This window comes from Lepidochelys kempii, chromosome 26 (assembly GCF_965140265.1).
Source record: "Lepidochelys kempii isolate rLepKem1 chromosome 26, rLepKem1.hap2, whole genome shotgun sequence".
Lineage (NCBI taxonomy): Eukaryota > Metazoa > Chordata > Testudines > Cheloniidae > Lepidochelys > Lepidochelys kempii.
In genome coordinates this window covers 162,030-174,642 of record NC_133281.1, presented here as the reverse complement: position 1 = coordinate 174,642, position 12,613 = coordinate 162,030, and the positions used below count along the sequence as shown (strand labels likewise).

General features: G+C 46.4%; 2 protein-coding genes across 14 annotated transcripts in view; one reads left to right on the top strand and one right to left on the bottom strand.

The window, feature by feature from the left end:
• LOC140903558 (DNA polymerase beta) overlaps nucleotides 1-12,613 on the bottom strand; it is a 71,983-nt gene that overhangs the window by 32,134 nt on the left and 27,236 nt on the right. For 2 of the 10 annotated variants that reach the window (XM_073325037.1, XM_073325039.1), the window contains exon 2: nucleotides 11,376-11,449. The exons of 5 other annotated variants lie outside the window; for them this stretch is intronic. In XM_073325037.1, the coding sequence (XP_073181138.1) occupies nucleotides 11,376-11,442 (67 nt within the window). In that variant the 5' untranslated portion in view covers nucleotides 11,443-11,449. Of the gene's footprint in view, nucleotides 1-1,645; nucleotides 1,730-1,902; nucleotides 2,007-11,375; nucleotides 11,450-12,613 lie in introns of those variants that run through there. 3 more of the 10 variants (XM_073325040.1, XM_073325038.1, XM_073325041.1) reach the window with 3 other exon arrangements.
• Nucleotides 2,295-12,613, top strand: part of DKK4 (dickkopf WNT signaling pathway inhibitor 4) — a 30,869-nt gene continuing 20,550 nt past the window's right edge. For 2 of the 4 annotated variants that reach the window (XR_012156278.1, XM_073325050.1), the window contains exons 1-4: nucleotides 2,295-2,668; nucleotides 9,804-9,955; nucleotides 10,045-10,229; nucleotides 11,092-11,242. Coding sequence is in view for 1 of the 4 variants with exons in the window: in XM_073325050.1 (XP_073181151.1) it covers nucleotides 10,119-10,229; nucleotides 11,092-11,242 (262 nt within the window). In the remaining 3 variants the exon portion in view is untranslated. Of the gene's footprint in view, nucleotides 2,770-3,363; nucleotides 3,420-9,803; nucleotides 9,956-10,044; nucleotides 10,230-11,091; nucleotides 11,243-12,613 lie in introns of those variants that run through there. The other 2 variants (XR_012156279.1, XR_012156280.1) reach the window with 2 other exon arrangements.

Here is a 12,613-nt window from a genome sequence, read left to right as displayed (position 1 = left end):
AGAAGAGCAGTTGGCTATGACATGGACATCCAGCAGTTGTGCCTCCATAATGCCAACTATAATAAACTTCAGAGCTAAGGGTGAGCCATTCAAGAAGTATATGTTTGCTGATGATGTTTTAAAGAAAGTCACAGCAGTGAACTGGTAGAAGTCACTTAAGCACTTGGATTTAGAGGCTGTTGAAGTGATAATCTCACTTTTAACAGCAGTAGCTTCTTCTGCTGGTGTAGAAAGAATATTTTCTTCCTTTGGACTAATTAACTCCAAATTGAGAAATCGTTTGGGACCTGAAAAAGCAGATTATGAACAAACAGGAAAATGGAGATGAAGTCAACTGAGTTAGCCGCAGAAGCCAATATTTTTAGTTTCTCATATTGTCCTGGCTGACATAGTCGATTTGTTTGTTTTCTTTAAATATTTCATTTAACTATTTTAGTTAAAACAATTTTAACAAAAACAAACCTGATTTTAAAAAAAACCTGAATGTTTAACTAAATTCAAAAATTCATGTGCATGTTGTGTTAAAATATTATGTTTGCTGTTGAAGAAAAAAAATCCAGAATACATAACGTTGTCGTTTTAGTTAAATAAAATAATTTAAATGTCTGTCTAATGACCTTCTCCTCCTAATACAGTATGGCAAGAAAATCCTCCAAATATTAATGATTAACCTGTTGAATTGGAGATAGTTCACCTCCCAATGACTTCATAAATATCTGCTTCAATTACCTTTGATAAACGAAATAACCGAACAATCATTCATTTTCTGGTATAGCTGTAAAGCTAATCTGAAAAAGTTTTCAAAATAAATCACTTAAAAATGTATAGTGTGTACTTTCTAAAAATGAAACCTACATCTATCTCTGAGTTGTGAAGAGTTTGCATTAAGGTTATAACAACCAACAAGAATGCACTTCTATATAAAAAGCTATGATTAAATCAAGTCTTCCTGACTACTGATTTAAATCAAATCCACACTGCAATGTGCCCATCCATATCCCCTGCCACCCTTAAAAGATCAACTAAACCACAGGCAAGCATAGTATCCTAAACTGCTTTTAACACAATTAGAAACAAAAGTTGATAGATTTAAGTTTACATTGTCCTTTAACCAGTAATCAAGGGCAGGAGTCAAAGTCACAGGTGTCACAGTCCAGAAATACCCAAGCAATTTCAGACTGTCTGTGAACAAAACCAGTGGAAACACTGTGAAGAGATATACGTATGTACATGTACACACACACACGTGCGCGCGCGCACACCTTCTGCCCCCAAGACATGGAAATGCAAAAAAGGAAACAGCTCATATTGCTTTGAATGTAACAGCCAAAGCCATCAGTTGCCATGACAGCACCACAAGGTGACTCTGGAGACACCCAGGGCAGGAAATTGTCAGGTCGCAATTGATTTTCTCTAAGACAAAAAGGTTTTCGTTACTGTAAATACATTATACAGACACCAGAGACAGAAACTCACTGAGGCATAAAGTACGTGATGTGCTGTTCAGCAGCGACGTTCACCTCACGCCCCCCTGAGTGTTATACGACCCCAGCCCCCACACGCACCCCGCGCGGGCCCTCCCCGCCCCCAGCCCTCACACGCTATGACCGTATTAAAAGTCTGTTTGCTAAGATGGTTGATTCACCTCCAGTGATCACACAGCTGGGTCTGTTGGGGTCAGGAACATAAGTATTTTGTGTTTCCTCTAACAATTCTAATACTTTCTGGGCCAAGCACTATTCCAAGCACCCCGCGCGGGCCCTCACGCCCCCAGGCCAGACGCTGACCTAGCCGCTCTGATAGCCCGACGGGGTGTGGGAGCGAACAGACCGGGCACCGCCACCGCTCCCGGCTCTACTCGGCTCCCCCAGGCCCCAGCTTCAGACACCCGCCCCCCCGTACCGTAAGGCCGCTGTCTTCTGTCTCTAGACTCAAGCTGAAGGTCTCGCTCTCGCCACGCCTACCTACAGCGCATGCCCAACGCTCCCAGTACCCAATGACGCACACCCGTCGCTCTCCCTTACGTCACCGCGCGTGCGTAGTACCATCCATTCTAATTCCCGTTGAATCCTTTCTCACAGCACTGCAGAACGGCACACACAGACTAGTACTGCGCATGTACTGGCGGTCAGAGACCACAACCGCGCATGCGCGAGTAAAAAGCGCGGAGGACACACAGCGATCTAAAATTCAGAGCACCAGGGCGATGCGGAGGAGCTCGAGTCTCCGCATGCTCTGTTGCCCGAGGTGGGGAGAGGGAGGTGTCCGGCCCCCTCGTCGTTCTCCCAGTAGCGATGCGCTTAGCTCACCCAATCCCTATCGCCCCAGGCCCTGGCGAATCCCCTTGTCTAGCTCGCCGCCATGAGCGGCCTATTGCCATGGCAACCCCCAGCGGGTCGCCCTTCCCAGCGGGGCCCCAGCGAGCGGGAGCCCGGCTCCCCGGGGGCTGCAAACACAGTTGCTGGCGGAGCCGGCCCTGGCTCGCTCAGCTGCCCTTGGGCGGATCGGCTCCGCAGCGGTAACTGGGGCACGGCAGCACGCTGCCGCCACCTGGCCTCTCCGCTGGCGCCGTCCCCGAGGCCGCTCCGGCAGGCCCGGCCCGGCCCGGCCCCGCTCCGCTCCACCCGTGCGTCAGCCCAGCAGTGAGACCCACAGGCCTGCGCCAAGGGTAGGAGTAACTGCTAGCTTCCACCATCTGCGGTGCCCACTTCCCTGAACGCTACAGGCCCAGCCCCTGCTGCAGATGGTCCCAGGCTCCACCTGGAAAAGGTGATTCCATTCCACCCCCCACACCACGTACAAACTCCCCCATGCGTCCCCCCGCAACCTTTTCTCCCAAGCTGGAGCATGAATGCCTCTCACGCAGAGCCCTCCACCATCGTGACACGACCGACCATACTTCCCCCACACACTTTGTTCACACCCCAATGCTCCCCCAACACATCCCTTCCAACACAGAATCCTAGAATATCAGGCGTGGAAAGGACCTCAGGAGGGCATCTAGGCCCCCCGGCTCAAAGCCATTTCTCCCACCTACAAAGTATGTCTCCCCAAAATGTCATCTTCCTTCTGTTACACACAGCCTTCAGCTCCTCCCTTCTCACACTATGACCCTAGTGTCAATCCCATGCATTTAAAAATCATGAATCAGTTTCCCCCGAATAATAGCATTAACTTAAAAATCACAGTGGGTTGTTTAATTATAATTTTGGCCTTTTAATTTGGCTTTTGGGTTCTGAACCTTTACAGTGAACTTGCTTCATATTTTCAGGCCTTTTCCCACAGGTGCTAGGATTGGACACTTGACAATTTTTTAAAAAAAAGTAGACTTTTTTTATTCCAACAGCTGCAGATTGGTCGAGGGGGGGAAGGCCGTAGGGGGAAGAGAACTATCCTCCACTATCTCAAGACTCAAAATTGTGAGTTGGCAACACTCATCCCAGTCACATTTTCCTACACCGCACCTGTCTCATAATCATTGTACAAATTATGGCTGATCATATTGGGATCAAGGAAGGGGGCAGCCAAAGCCCACCCACTGCTAAAGTATTCCCCCCCCCCCCCAGCTTAAGGGTGGGGGGGCGCCACAGAACCTTGAAAACCAAATAATTACGGGGGACAACTAATGAACAAGAGGGACAGGAGTGTGGTCAAAGGGTCAAACGAAGGGAAGTGGACGGGGACACCGAGCAGAGAACCCCGGACAGCACGCACTGCTCCTCAAAGGCGTCAAGGGAGTCAGTGGATGCCGCCCAGAGGAACTCTGCCTGGAGGCATGAACAGAGGGAGGATCGGAAATAGACCCCCCAGTCACAGAAGCCTCCATCGGCCAACCTCCTCACGCTGGTTTTATAGATGGCCACTTTAGCCAGGGCCAGGAAGAGGTTGACCAAGAGGTCCCGTGACGTAGTGGGGCCACAGACAGGGAGTGCATAGATAAGGAGATGAGGGGAAAAGTGCAACGAAAATCTTAACAAAATATTTGTGAGGAGCCAGAATAGGGGCTGCAGCCTGGTGCACTCCAGGTAGACGTGCGCCAGGGTTTCCCTCATACCGCAAAAGGGGCAGGTGTCCGGGATTGGGGTGAACCGCACCAAGTACACGCCCGTGCTCACGGCCCCGTGAAGGAGCCGCCAACTAATATCCCCGGCGGGCCTTGGGACCAAGGTGGAATATAGGCTGGCCCAGCGGCGCTCCTCACCCTCTAGCGGTGGCAGGAGGTCCTGCAACTTTGTGTCAGGGCGGGACGCGAGAGTGAGGACATGAAGGGAACGGAGCACGAGCTTGTAGAGATGTTTCCTTAGCGTGGTCTGGAAACGGACTACCTGCAGCTTGTGGAACCGGCTCACGGTGAAGGTGGTGGTGGGGTGGTTTTGGTCGGGTCCACGGGGCAGGAGCCTGATGAAATGGTCCCGAGGGCCTGGCGTGGAGGGTGGACGGGGCACACCCTCCCTTAGGACCTGGTCGAGGTAAACCCAAGCAGCGGGCGGCAAAGCGGCCCTCACCTCCTGAGGTACATGCAGGGGAGTACGAGGTTTGGAGAGCCCCATGCGCTGAGCGAGCATCAGGGGATCCAGCCAGTCTCCCCAGTCGTAGTCCAGGAGGTCTCCGACACTGGTGACTTCTGCAGGACCAACCTCTGGCACACCAAGGGGGACTCCGCCACCTGCACACGGAGCTGGGGGTTGTGTAGCAGGGGCTCCGAGAGGAGATCTTCCCCAACCAAGGCCGCCAAGGACCTGGTCGCTGTGAACAGTTTCCAGGTCCGGAGAAGGTCCTGGTAGAAGACCGGCAGCCCGGAGAGGTCTCGCGGAAGACCTCTCAGATGGAGATAAAGGAGCTGCCAGTCATATCGGAGCCCTCGGAAGCAGCGCAGGAAGGCGTGCGCCAGTACGCTCCATGCCGGACTACCTGCACCATAAAGGAGCCTCTACAGGGCGTGGAGGCGGAAGACATGGACCTGAGTGCGGAGACACTTCAGGCCTTGCCCTCCCTCCTCCAGGGGTAGATGGAGAATCCCTGCAGAGATCCAGTGCAGTCCTGACCAGAAGAACTCCAGAATCAACCTCCAGAGGTTGGCCAGGAAATCTGGGGCCGGGACCAGGGTGTTGAGCAGGTGCCAGAACATGGACAGGACTAGTTGATTAAGCACCAGTGCCCTCCCTCGAAGGGAGAGACACCAGACTAGTCCTGTCCATCTCCGGAGCCGCTCTACCACGCTGCCCTCTAAACCGTGCCAGTTCTCTGGTGGAGACGGATGCGTGGCAGAAAGGTAAACGCCGAGATAGAGCTGCGGACCCACGCTCCACTGGATGGCCTGAAGCGTGGGTGGGTGGGAGGGAGCTCGCCTGCCACCAGACCTCTACCACCAAGCCAGAGCTCTTGACCCAGTTGACCTGGGCAGAGGAGGCTGCCGAGTAAATGCCCTGGCAAGCCTCCACCTGTGCCAAGTCGCCCGGGTCCTGGACCACAAGGAGCACATCATCGGTGGATACCAACAGGACCAGCCGCAGCTCTGGCTCCTGCAGCGCCAACCCCATCAACCTCCTGCTGAGGAGACAGAGGAAGGGCTCGATCGCCAGAGTGTACAGCTGGCCCGAGAGGGGGCACCCCTGCCATACTCCTCGCCTGAAGCCGACTGGTTCGGTCAGGGTCCAGTTGAGCCTGACCAGACACTCTGCAGAGGCGTACAGCACCTGGATAAAACCCACAAACTGGTGTCCAAAGCCAAACGCTCGCAGAGTGCTCAGAAGATACCCGTGATCCACCCTGTCGAACGCCTTCTCCTGATCCAGGGACAGGAGGGCGAACGACAGACCGTCCCTACACCCAAGTTCCAAGAGGTCCCGGACCAGATACAGGTTGTCGAAGATGGTGCGGCCCGGGACGGTGTAGGTCTGATCTGGGTGGATCACGTCCGCCAGCACGGACCCTAGCCGCAGTGAGATGGCTTTTGCTACGACCTTGTAGTCCGTGCTGAGGAACGAGAGGGGACGCCAATTTCATAAATCGCGGAGGTCCCCCTTCTTCGGCAATAAGGCAAGCACGGCTTGCTTACACGAAAGAGGGAGGACCCCGCTCTGCAAAGACTCGGCCCAACGGTGACACTGGGATGTTGTACTATAAAATTGCAGTATTTCTGAATGCCTCTGTGTGACTATGAATCCCATCCTAGCTGCCATGGGTGGTGTCACATCCTCCTAGAACAGATACAATGGGGAATAGTTAGAATTCAACAATCCTATTCTGGTGCAAACCCCTTGGAACAGTAGGTGAGCTAAAGCTTAGGAAAAAGAGTTTTACCCTACCCTTTTTCAGAGAGGGAGGAAAGTAGGAGCAGTGGAAATTTACCAGGAGCAGTACAGGGGGACCAGTCAGGGGGTCAAATAAGGAACCACACAGGGGGAACTTGGAGCAGGAGAGGGGAAGGGAATGGTCTAGCCTAGGGCCAAGAGGTTGAGCTGGAGGACAAGCTTTCACATTTCAGCAGACAAGCAATGCCCTGCAGCAGGATTTGGACCCCAGGCCAAAGAATGACCGGCAATGGTGAGGAAAAAGCAGGGGAAATAGGTGCAGGGTTTACTATTTTGTTTGATCTGTACTCTTTTGTGCTTTATATGATTAAATAAAAGAACAACTGTGAGAGACTCTGGGCAAAGAGTCAGATGTGTTACATGCTAACACATTTACAAGCCTCGTGAGAGAGTTAAAATGGTAAACTACAAGGTCACACCTGAGGGTGGAGTTCTGGGAGAGAATGTTTAAGCTTCTGAGGTATCTTGGGGTTCAGCACCGGTACTGGAGGCCAAAGGGGTTCCATTTCCATGAAAGAGTAGCAGGGTGAAAGTCAGTGCCCAGGAAATGTGCCAGAGAAGGACAAAGGGAGGAAACAGTAGTGCAGCCTGCTGAGACCCAAGAAAGCTTATACCTGGGGACCCACAGTGAGCAAACACAAGGGGCTGCTTGGCTAGGATTTGTGACACAAGAAGACTACTGCACATGTAGAAGGGTTGTTTGATGGCTCAGAGCCATGGTAACACTTTTACACCAGTCTCCCTTCAAGCTGCCAGTGTAGAGAGTATGACCAAAACTTAACCCTTATAAAGTTTTTCCTAATCCCTTACCTAAATCCCCTTTGCTGGACATTAAGCCCGGTACCTCTTGTCCTATCTTTAAGGGACACTTCTTTATAACAGCATTTAGCATATTTGAAGTCTCATCAGATCATCCCCACAGTCTTCTTTTCTCAAGCCTAAACATGCCCAGTTTTTTTAAACCTTTCCTCATTGGTCAGGGTTTCTAAATCTTTTATCATTTTTGTTGCTCTCTTCTGGACTCTCTCCATCTTAACTGAATGAAAAAGGCATACACATGCCTAATGTAATAAGCCACATTATACTGTTACCCTGGCCCTTCTACAACCCCTCCAAATTGTGTGTTACTCAGACTCATGTCACATCTAAGCTTAAATTGTAAACTATTTGAAGTACTGACTTTGATTTCTATGACTAACACACTTTTGAAAAATTACAATAAATATCTCCTGTAATTTTGTCTGCTCATCAATGTCTCCCTTTCATCTGTTACCTCAATAAAGATTTCCTGTAAATTACTGCCAGGGAATTACTTACCCTAGTAACTTTGATTGTTTAAACTTGGTTTTTTTTCCCCTCCAAATCAGTTTTATATTTCTCTTAAACTATTTGAGTCAGGAGTCATAATTATACTTGCTTTAATCTACATGAACAAGAGCAGATATAAATCTAGAGATTGTTACATAGGCGGTGTAGTGGAATGTGGATGTGGGATATTTAATGGAAGGAAGTCTATCACTTGGGAAATATTCCTCCAGAAATACAGCACAGATATGGAAGGTGTTCAGAAATTCTCCCACCTTTGATCTAGCACTGATGCAGCTACACTAGGACTAAACCAGTAGCATGAGAATTGCTAAAAATTCTGTGTAGATAAGGCTACACAGTCCTTGCCAGCCAGACTTGGGTACACTGGGAAAAGGGACTGCCTTGTGCTGCTGCAATTACTGTGACAGCTCTAAGTGGGTGGGTGAGGAAGAGCGAAGTAATGCAGAAGAGCCTCTTTCTTGCCCCAGTGGCTGGAAGCTATTGCTAAAGTGGAAGATTATATGGAAGAGTGGCAGGAATGCTCAAAAGCTGGTGGTGTGTGAAAGGAGGGAAGCTAGGTAGGGCAGAATTAAATTGTGGGTTGGAGCTGGGGAAATAAAAATAAAGCATCTTAAAAAAGGCAAAAGATTTGACCCCTTTTCTTTCCCTGTTCTCACTACTGATGTTCTTAAAAGGGATCTGTGCTGTTCCAGAGGACTAGTGTGTTTCTAACAGGGAACAAGAATTGACCATGGGGAAGCCACTTGTGAAGGAACAAACACAGCTCACTCAGGAAGAAGAGTTCCCCTAAAATAAAACTGCACCCATTCCAGCTATCATTTAATTTCTTTGTGATAAATGTAGGTTTGTGATATAAAAAGGATGATGGTCTAAATTATTTGGGGGGGCTACTTCCTAGGAAAACTATCACTTTATTCAAGTATAGTAAATAGCATGGCTAGTATCTAAGGCAGACAAAATTTAAAAACTGCTTTTGACAATACAGCAGAGGCAAACACCATTTATATAACTCTGTGAGCAAAGCCCTGTACAAACATTAACTGTTTAATATATCCTTATTACATTATTCTGAAGGGGTGTTTTAATAATGGAGAAACAGAGGCAAAAAGCCACAGAGAAAGTGAATGGTAGAGCCAGTGTTTGAACTCAGGAATTCTTGACTCCCAGCCCTGTGCTCATGCCTCCCTTTGATAGCCAAGTTGCAATAGGACTCAGGAGAAATTATTTATGTCCTACATAAATGTCCTACATACTGCATTAATGGCATAATAAGCAGATCCTGTCAACACTCCAAGTTAATATGAAACGTACAATGATAAAAACAGTAGGTAGCTTATTCTTTTTCTAACTTTAAAACATTACGACAGAGTAGCTTAAGGCACACATGTAGGCTTCCCACTTCCAATCTGTCCTAGGTGATGTTTCAACATGACAACTGATTGGCAAAGTTCTGAGTGAGCGAAAAAGACTTTTCTGATTGGAGATACTTAAGGCATGTCAAATTCTGCAAGTAATCAGCTATAGATCTGTAATCCAGTTCCAATTATTTCAAGTTAAGGCAATGTGATACAGATGACAATCAAATTTTGTGAAGATAAATATTCTGTGATTTTACTACTAGTATAAACCTCCCGCAACTTGGAGTCAGGATCAAAGCAGATACATATCCTAGTTTTCAGAATGAACACTAGCTTCAAACAGCTTTGTTCCACTACAGGAAGCAGGAAAGCTTTCCCAAACAGATATTTGACTCGAGCAGGAATTATTTTGGCAGCTGCCTTGAACCAAGTGATAATTGTGACTGGATGCCAGAGCTAACCAGACAGTTTCCTCTATACTCCCACCATACCAGGGATAAATAAATGTTTAGTAATTGGCAGACTGGCCAACATGAATCACTCTTTCTTGGAGCACAATTAGCTGTCAAAATAGATCTTAGAAAAAAAAATTTTGCAAAGGGATTATGGAGGGTAGGAAATGCAGGTGATTTGCAGTGTCTGCCTTTGATACAAACATCCTGCTCCTCTACTGTCCCTTTGAACTAACTTTGATATGCAATAATTAGGAGTGGCTCAGCCCCTGAGGAGAGGTGGCTGCTGCTGCTGCCCTACCTCCTTGCTCGTTTTATTGAATCCTTGTTTTGAACTATTGATCAAACAGATTTGAAGAGATTTGTTGAAGTCTGTGTGGGCTGAAGAGGAAGGAAGTGAGGAGAGGAGGGGATGGAAAGGACAGCAAACTTGGCTATAAATACCCCAGGAAGGACAGAGCTCCTCTCCACAGATTTTCCTCTTCGGCTAGAGATGTAAAATGTAAGAAAAGGACTTTTATTCAAGAATTTTTCTTTAAAAAGATTCACAAATATCCCATATTTGCTGAATCCGTGTTGCTTGTTTTCAAGCTTCAGCATATCTTAGACAACAGTGCTAAGCGCACCAGACCTCACGGGGGAAACCAGATCAACCTGCCTGAAGAATGGTGGCAGTCTTGCTGCTGGGGCTCAGCTGCATCTGTTCCCCATTGGTAGCCCTGGTCCTAGACTACAACAGCATCAAGAGTTCAGCTGAAGTGCAGGGCACCAGAAAGGTGAGAGCTCTGGGGGTCAGTTGGAGACCTGAATTGAATTTTCAAGGGTGAAATGATCTCAAAATATTAGTAATATTCTGCAAAAATCGCATGATTAATTTCAGTTTTTAAATAGAAGGGTTACAATTGCTTGGAATAGTGCTTGGCCCAGAAAGTATTAGAATTGTTAGAGGAAACAAAAAATACTTATGTTCCTGACCCCAACAGACCCAGCTATGTGATAACTGGAGGTGAATCAACCATCCCAGCAAACAGAATTTTAATATGGTCATAGCTGTTGTGTATTTCTAAATTGGAAACATTTTAAAAATGGAAAAATGTGTCCCTTTGGGAGAAGGGGAATGATATCAAGATTTCACCCTCTTAAAATATAAATGAAGTCAGAGCAAGTGATGGCCTGTCAGCACTGATCAGCTCTTCAGCAGAGCACTATGCTCTAAAATGCACTGAGTGCAAGATGGGGTGAGCAAAGGCTGCTAGAGTTCTAATCTTGATTTGGGAAGTGATTTGCTGTGTAACATTAGGCTAGTTACACTACTGACACATATAATAAACACAAACGTGCACAAACTGCTGCTTTAAAAAACATGTCAGTTTTAACATGCTGTTTCTGTTACTTGCTGAAGATCAGAACTGTGCTGGTCCCAATACAGGACAGAGAGGTGTAGACCTTTGTCCTCGAGAGCTCCCAATCAAATGGGAGATCACAGACCAGACCCAAGAAAGATTATTCCAGAAATAACATGTTGGACTGATCAATGAAGGGGGCAGTAGGGGTGTGTGTGTGTGTGCACGCGCTACTCTAAGTATTGCTGATTTACAGCATTTTCCCCTTCTGAGGAAAGTTATTTTTAATTTGTAGAGCTCACAGTGCATAACAGACCAGGACTGTAATGCTAGCAAATTCTGCCTCAAGCATGAAGATGAAGCGTCCTTCTGTGTTACCTGTCGTGGGTTACGACGAAGATGCAAGCGTAATGCTATGTGCTGCCCAGGGACTATTTGTATAAATGGTAAGCAATAATCATCTGGTGTCTGTGTTATTTAAAGGTTGGCAGAGATTAGAACTACATGATTATAATCTATATGGTCTAAACACAGAAGTGGTTGGTGCCTGTTTTAAAAATTTTCCTGGTTTTCCCTTACCTCCTGCTAACGTTGAGATCATCGAACTCTCCAGCATTTCTTTAAAACAAGCAACTATCTTTACCATGAGGCATCTGTAAAATAACAAAGTAATAAAAGTCCTATACATGCATCTGAACACATGTCAAACAGGGAAGTTGATAGTAACGAGTTAAAATTGGTAGTTAGGAACGGCACACAATTCATAAAAGCTAAAGGTATCAATTTGGGGGGGGGGGGGGGGGGGGGGAGGAGGAGGAGAATATCTATGGCCAGTAGGGTTAAATACAATCAGAAGGAATTCTTTAAATATATCAGGAATAAATTAAATCTGAACAATTTCATCGGTCTGAAATTAGATAAGGATTGTAAAGATATCAATTGCTATACAGAAAAAGGCAAAAGTATTCAATAATAATTCTGTTTGGGGAAAGTACAGTAGAACCCTCAGTTACAAACGCCGCAGGAATAGACAGGTTGTTCGTAACTCTGAACAACACGTTATGGTTGTTCTTTCAAAAGTTTACAATTGAACATTGACTTTATAAAGTTTTGAAACTTTACTACGCAGAAGAAAAATGCGTCTTTTAATCATTTAATTTAAATGAAACAAGCACAAACACAGTTACCTTACCGTGTCAAATCTTTTTGTTTAAACTTTTCCTTTATTTTTCTAGTAGTTTATGTTTAACACAGTACTGTATCAGTGTGTTTTGGGTTTTTTTTTATGGTCTCTGCTACTGCCCGATTGTGTAATTCCGGTTCCAAAATAGGTGTGTGGTTGACCAGTCAGTTTCTAACACTGGGGTTTGTAACTCTGAAGTTCTACTATAGTACAATGATGTTTTAATATATTACAGTGATAAGACGACATGTTAACATCCTCACTATTCCACCAGTAAGTAGGAACAGAAACTATTAAATATTTTTAAAATCATCAGGACTGGATAATCTGCATCCAAGATTAGAGAATTGCCAGAGTTCTCTGAATCATTAATATTGATTTAACAAATCTTGTTTAGAAAGGGTAACTGTGATGATCAGGAATAACTATAGGACAGTTAGTCTGACATTAATCCCAGGCAAAGTCATGGAAAGGATTATATGGGATCCAGTTAGTAAAGAATTAAAGGATGGTAGCATAATTGGTCATGATCAACATGGTTTTATGGAAAATAGATCTTAAAAATAATCGTGTGTCTGAAATGACAAGTTGGGTTAATAAAATATATCATGTCAACACAACTATCTTTAATTTC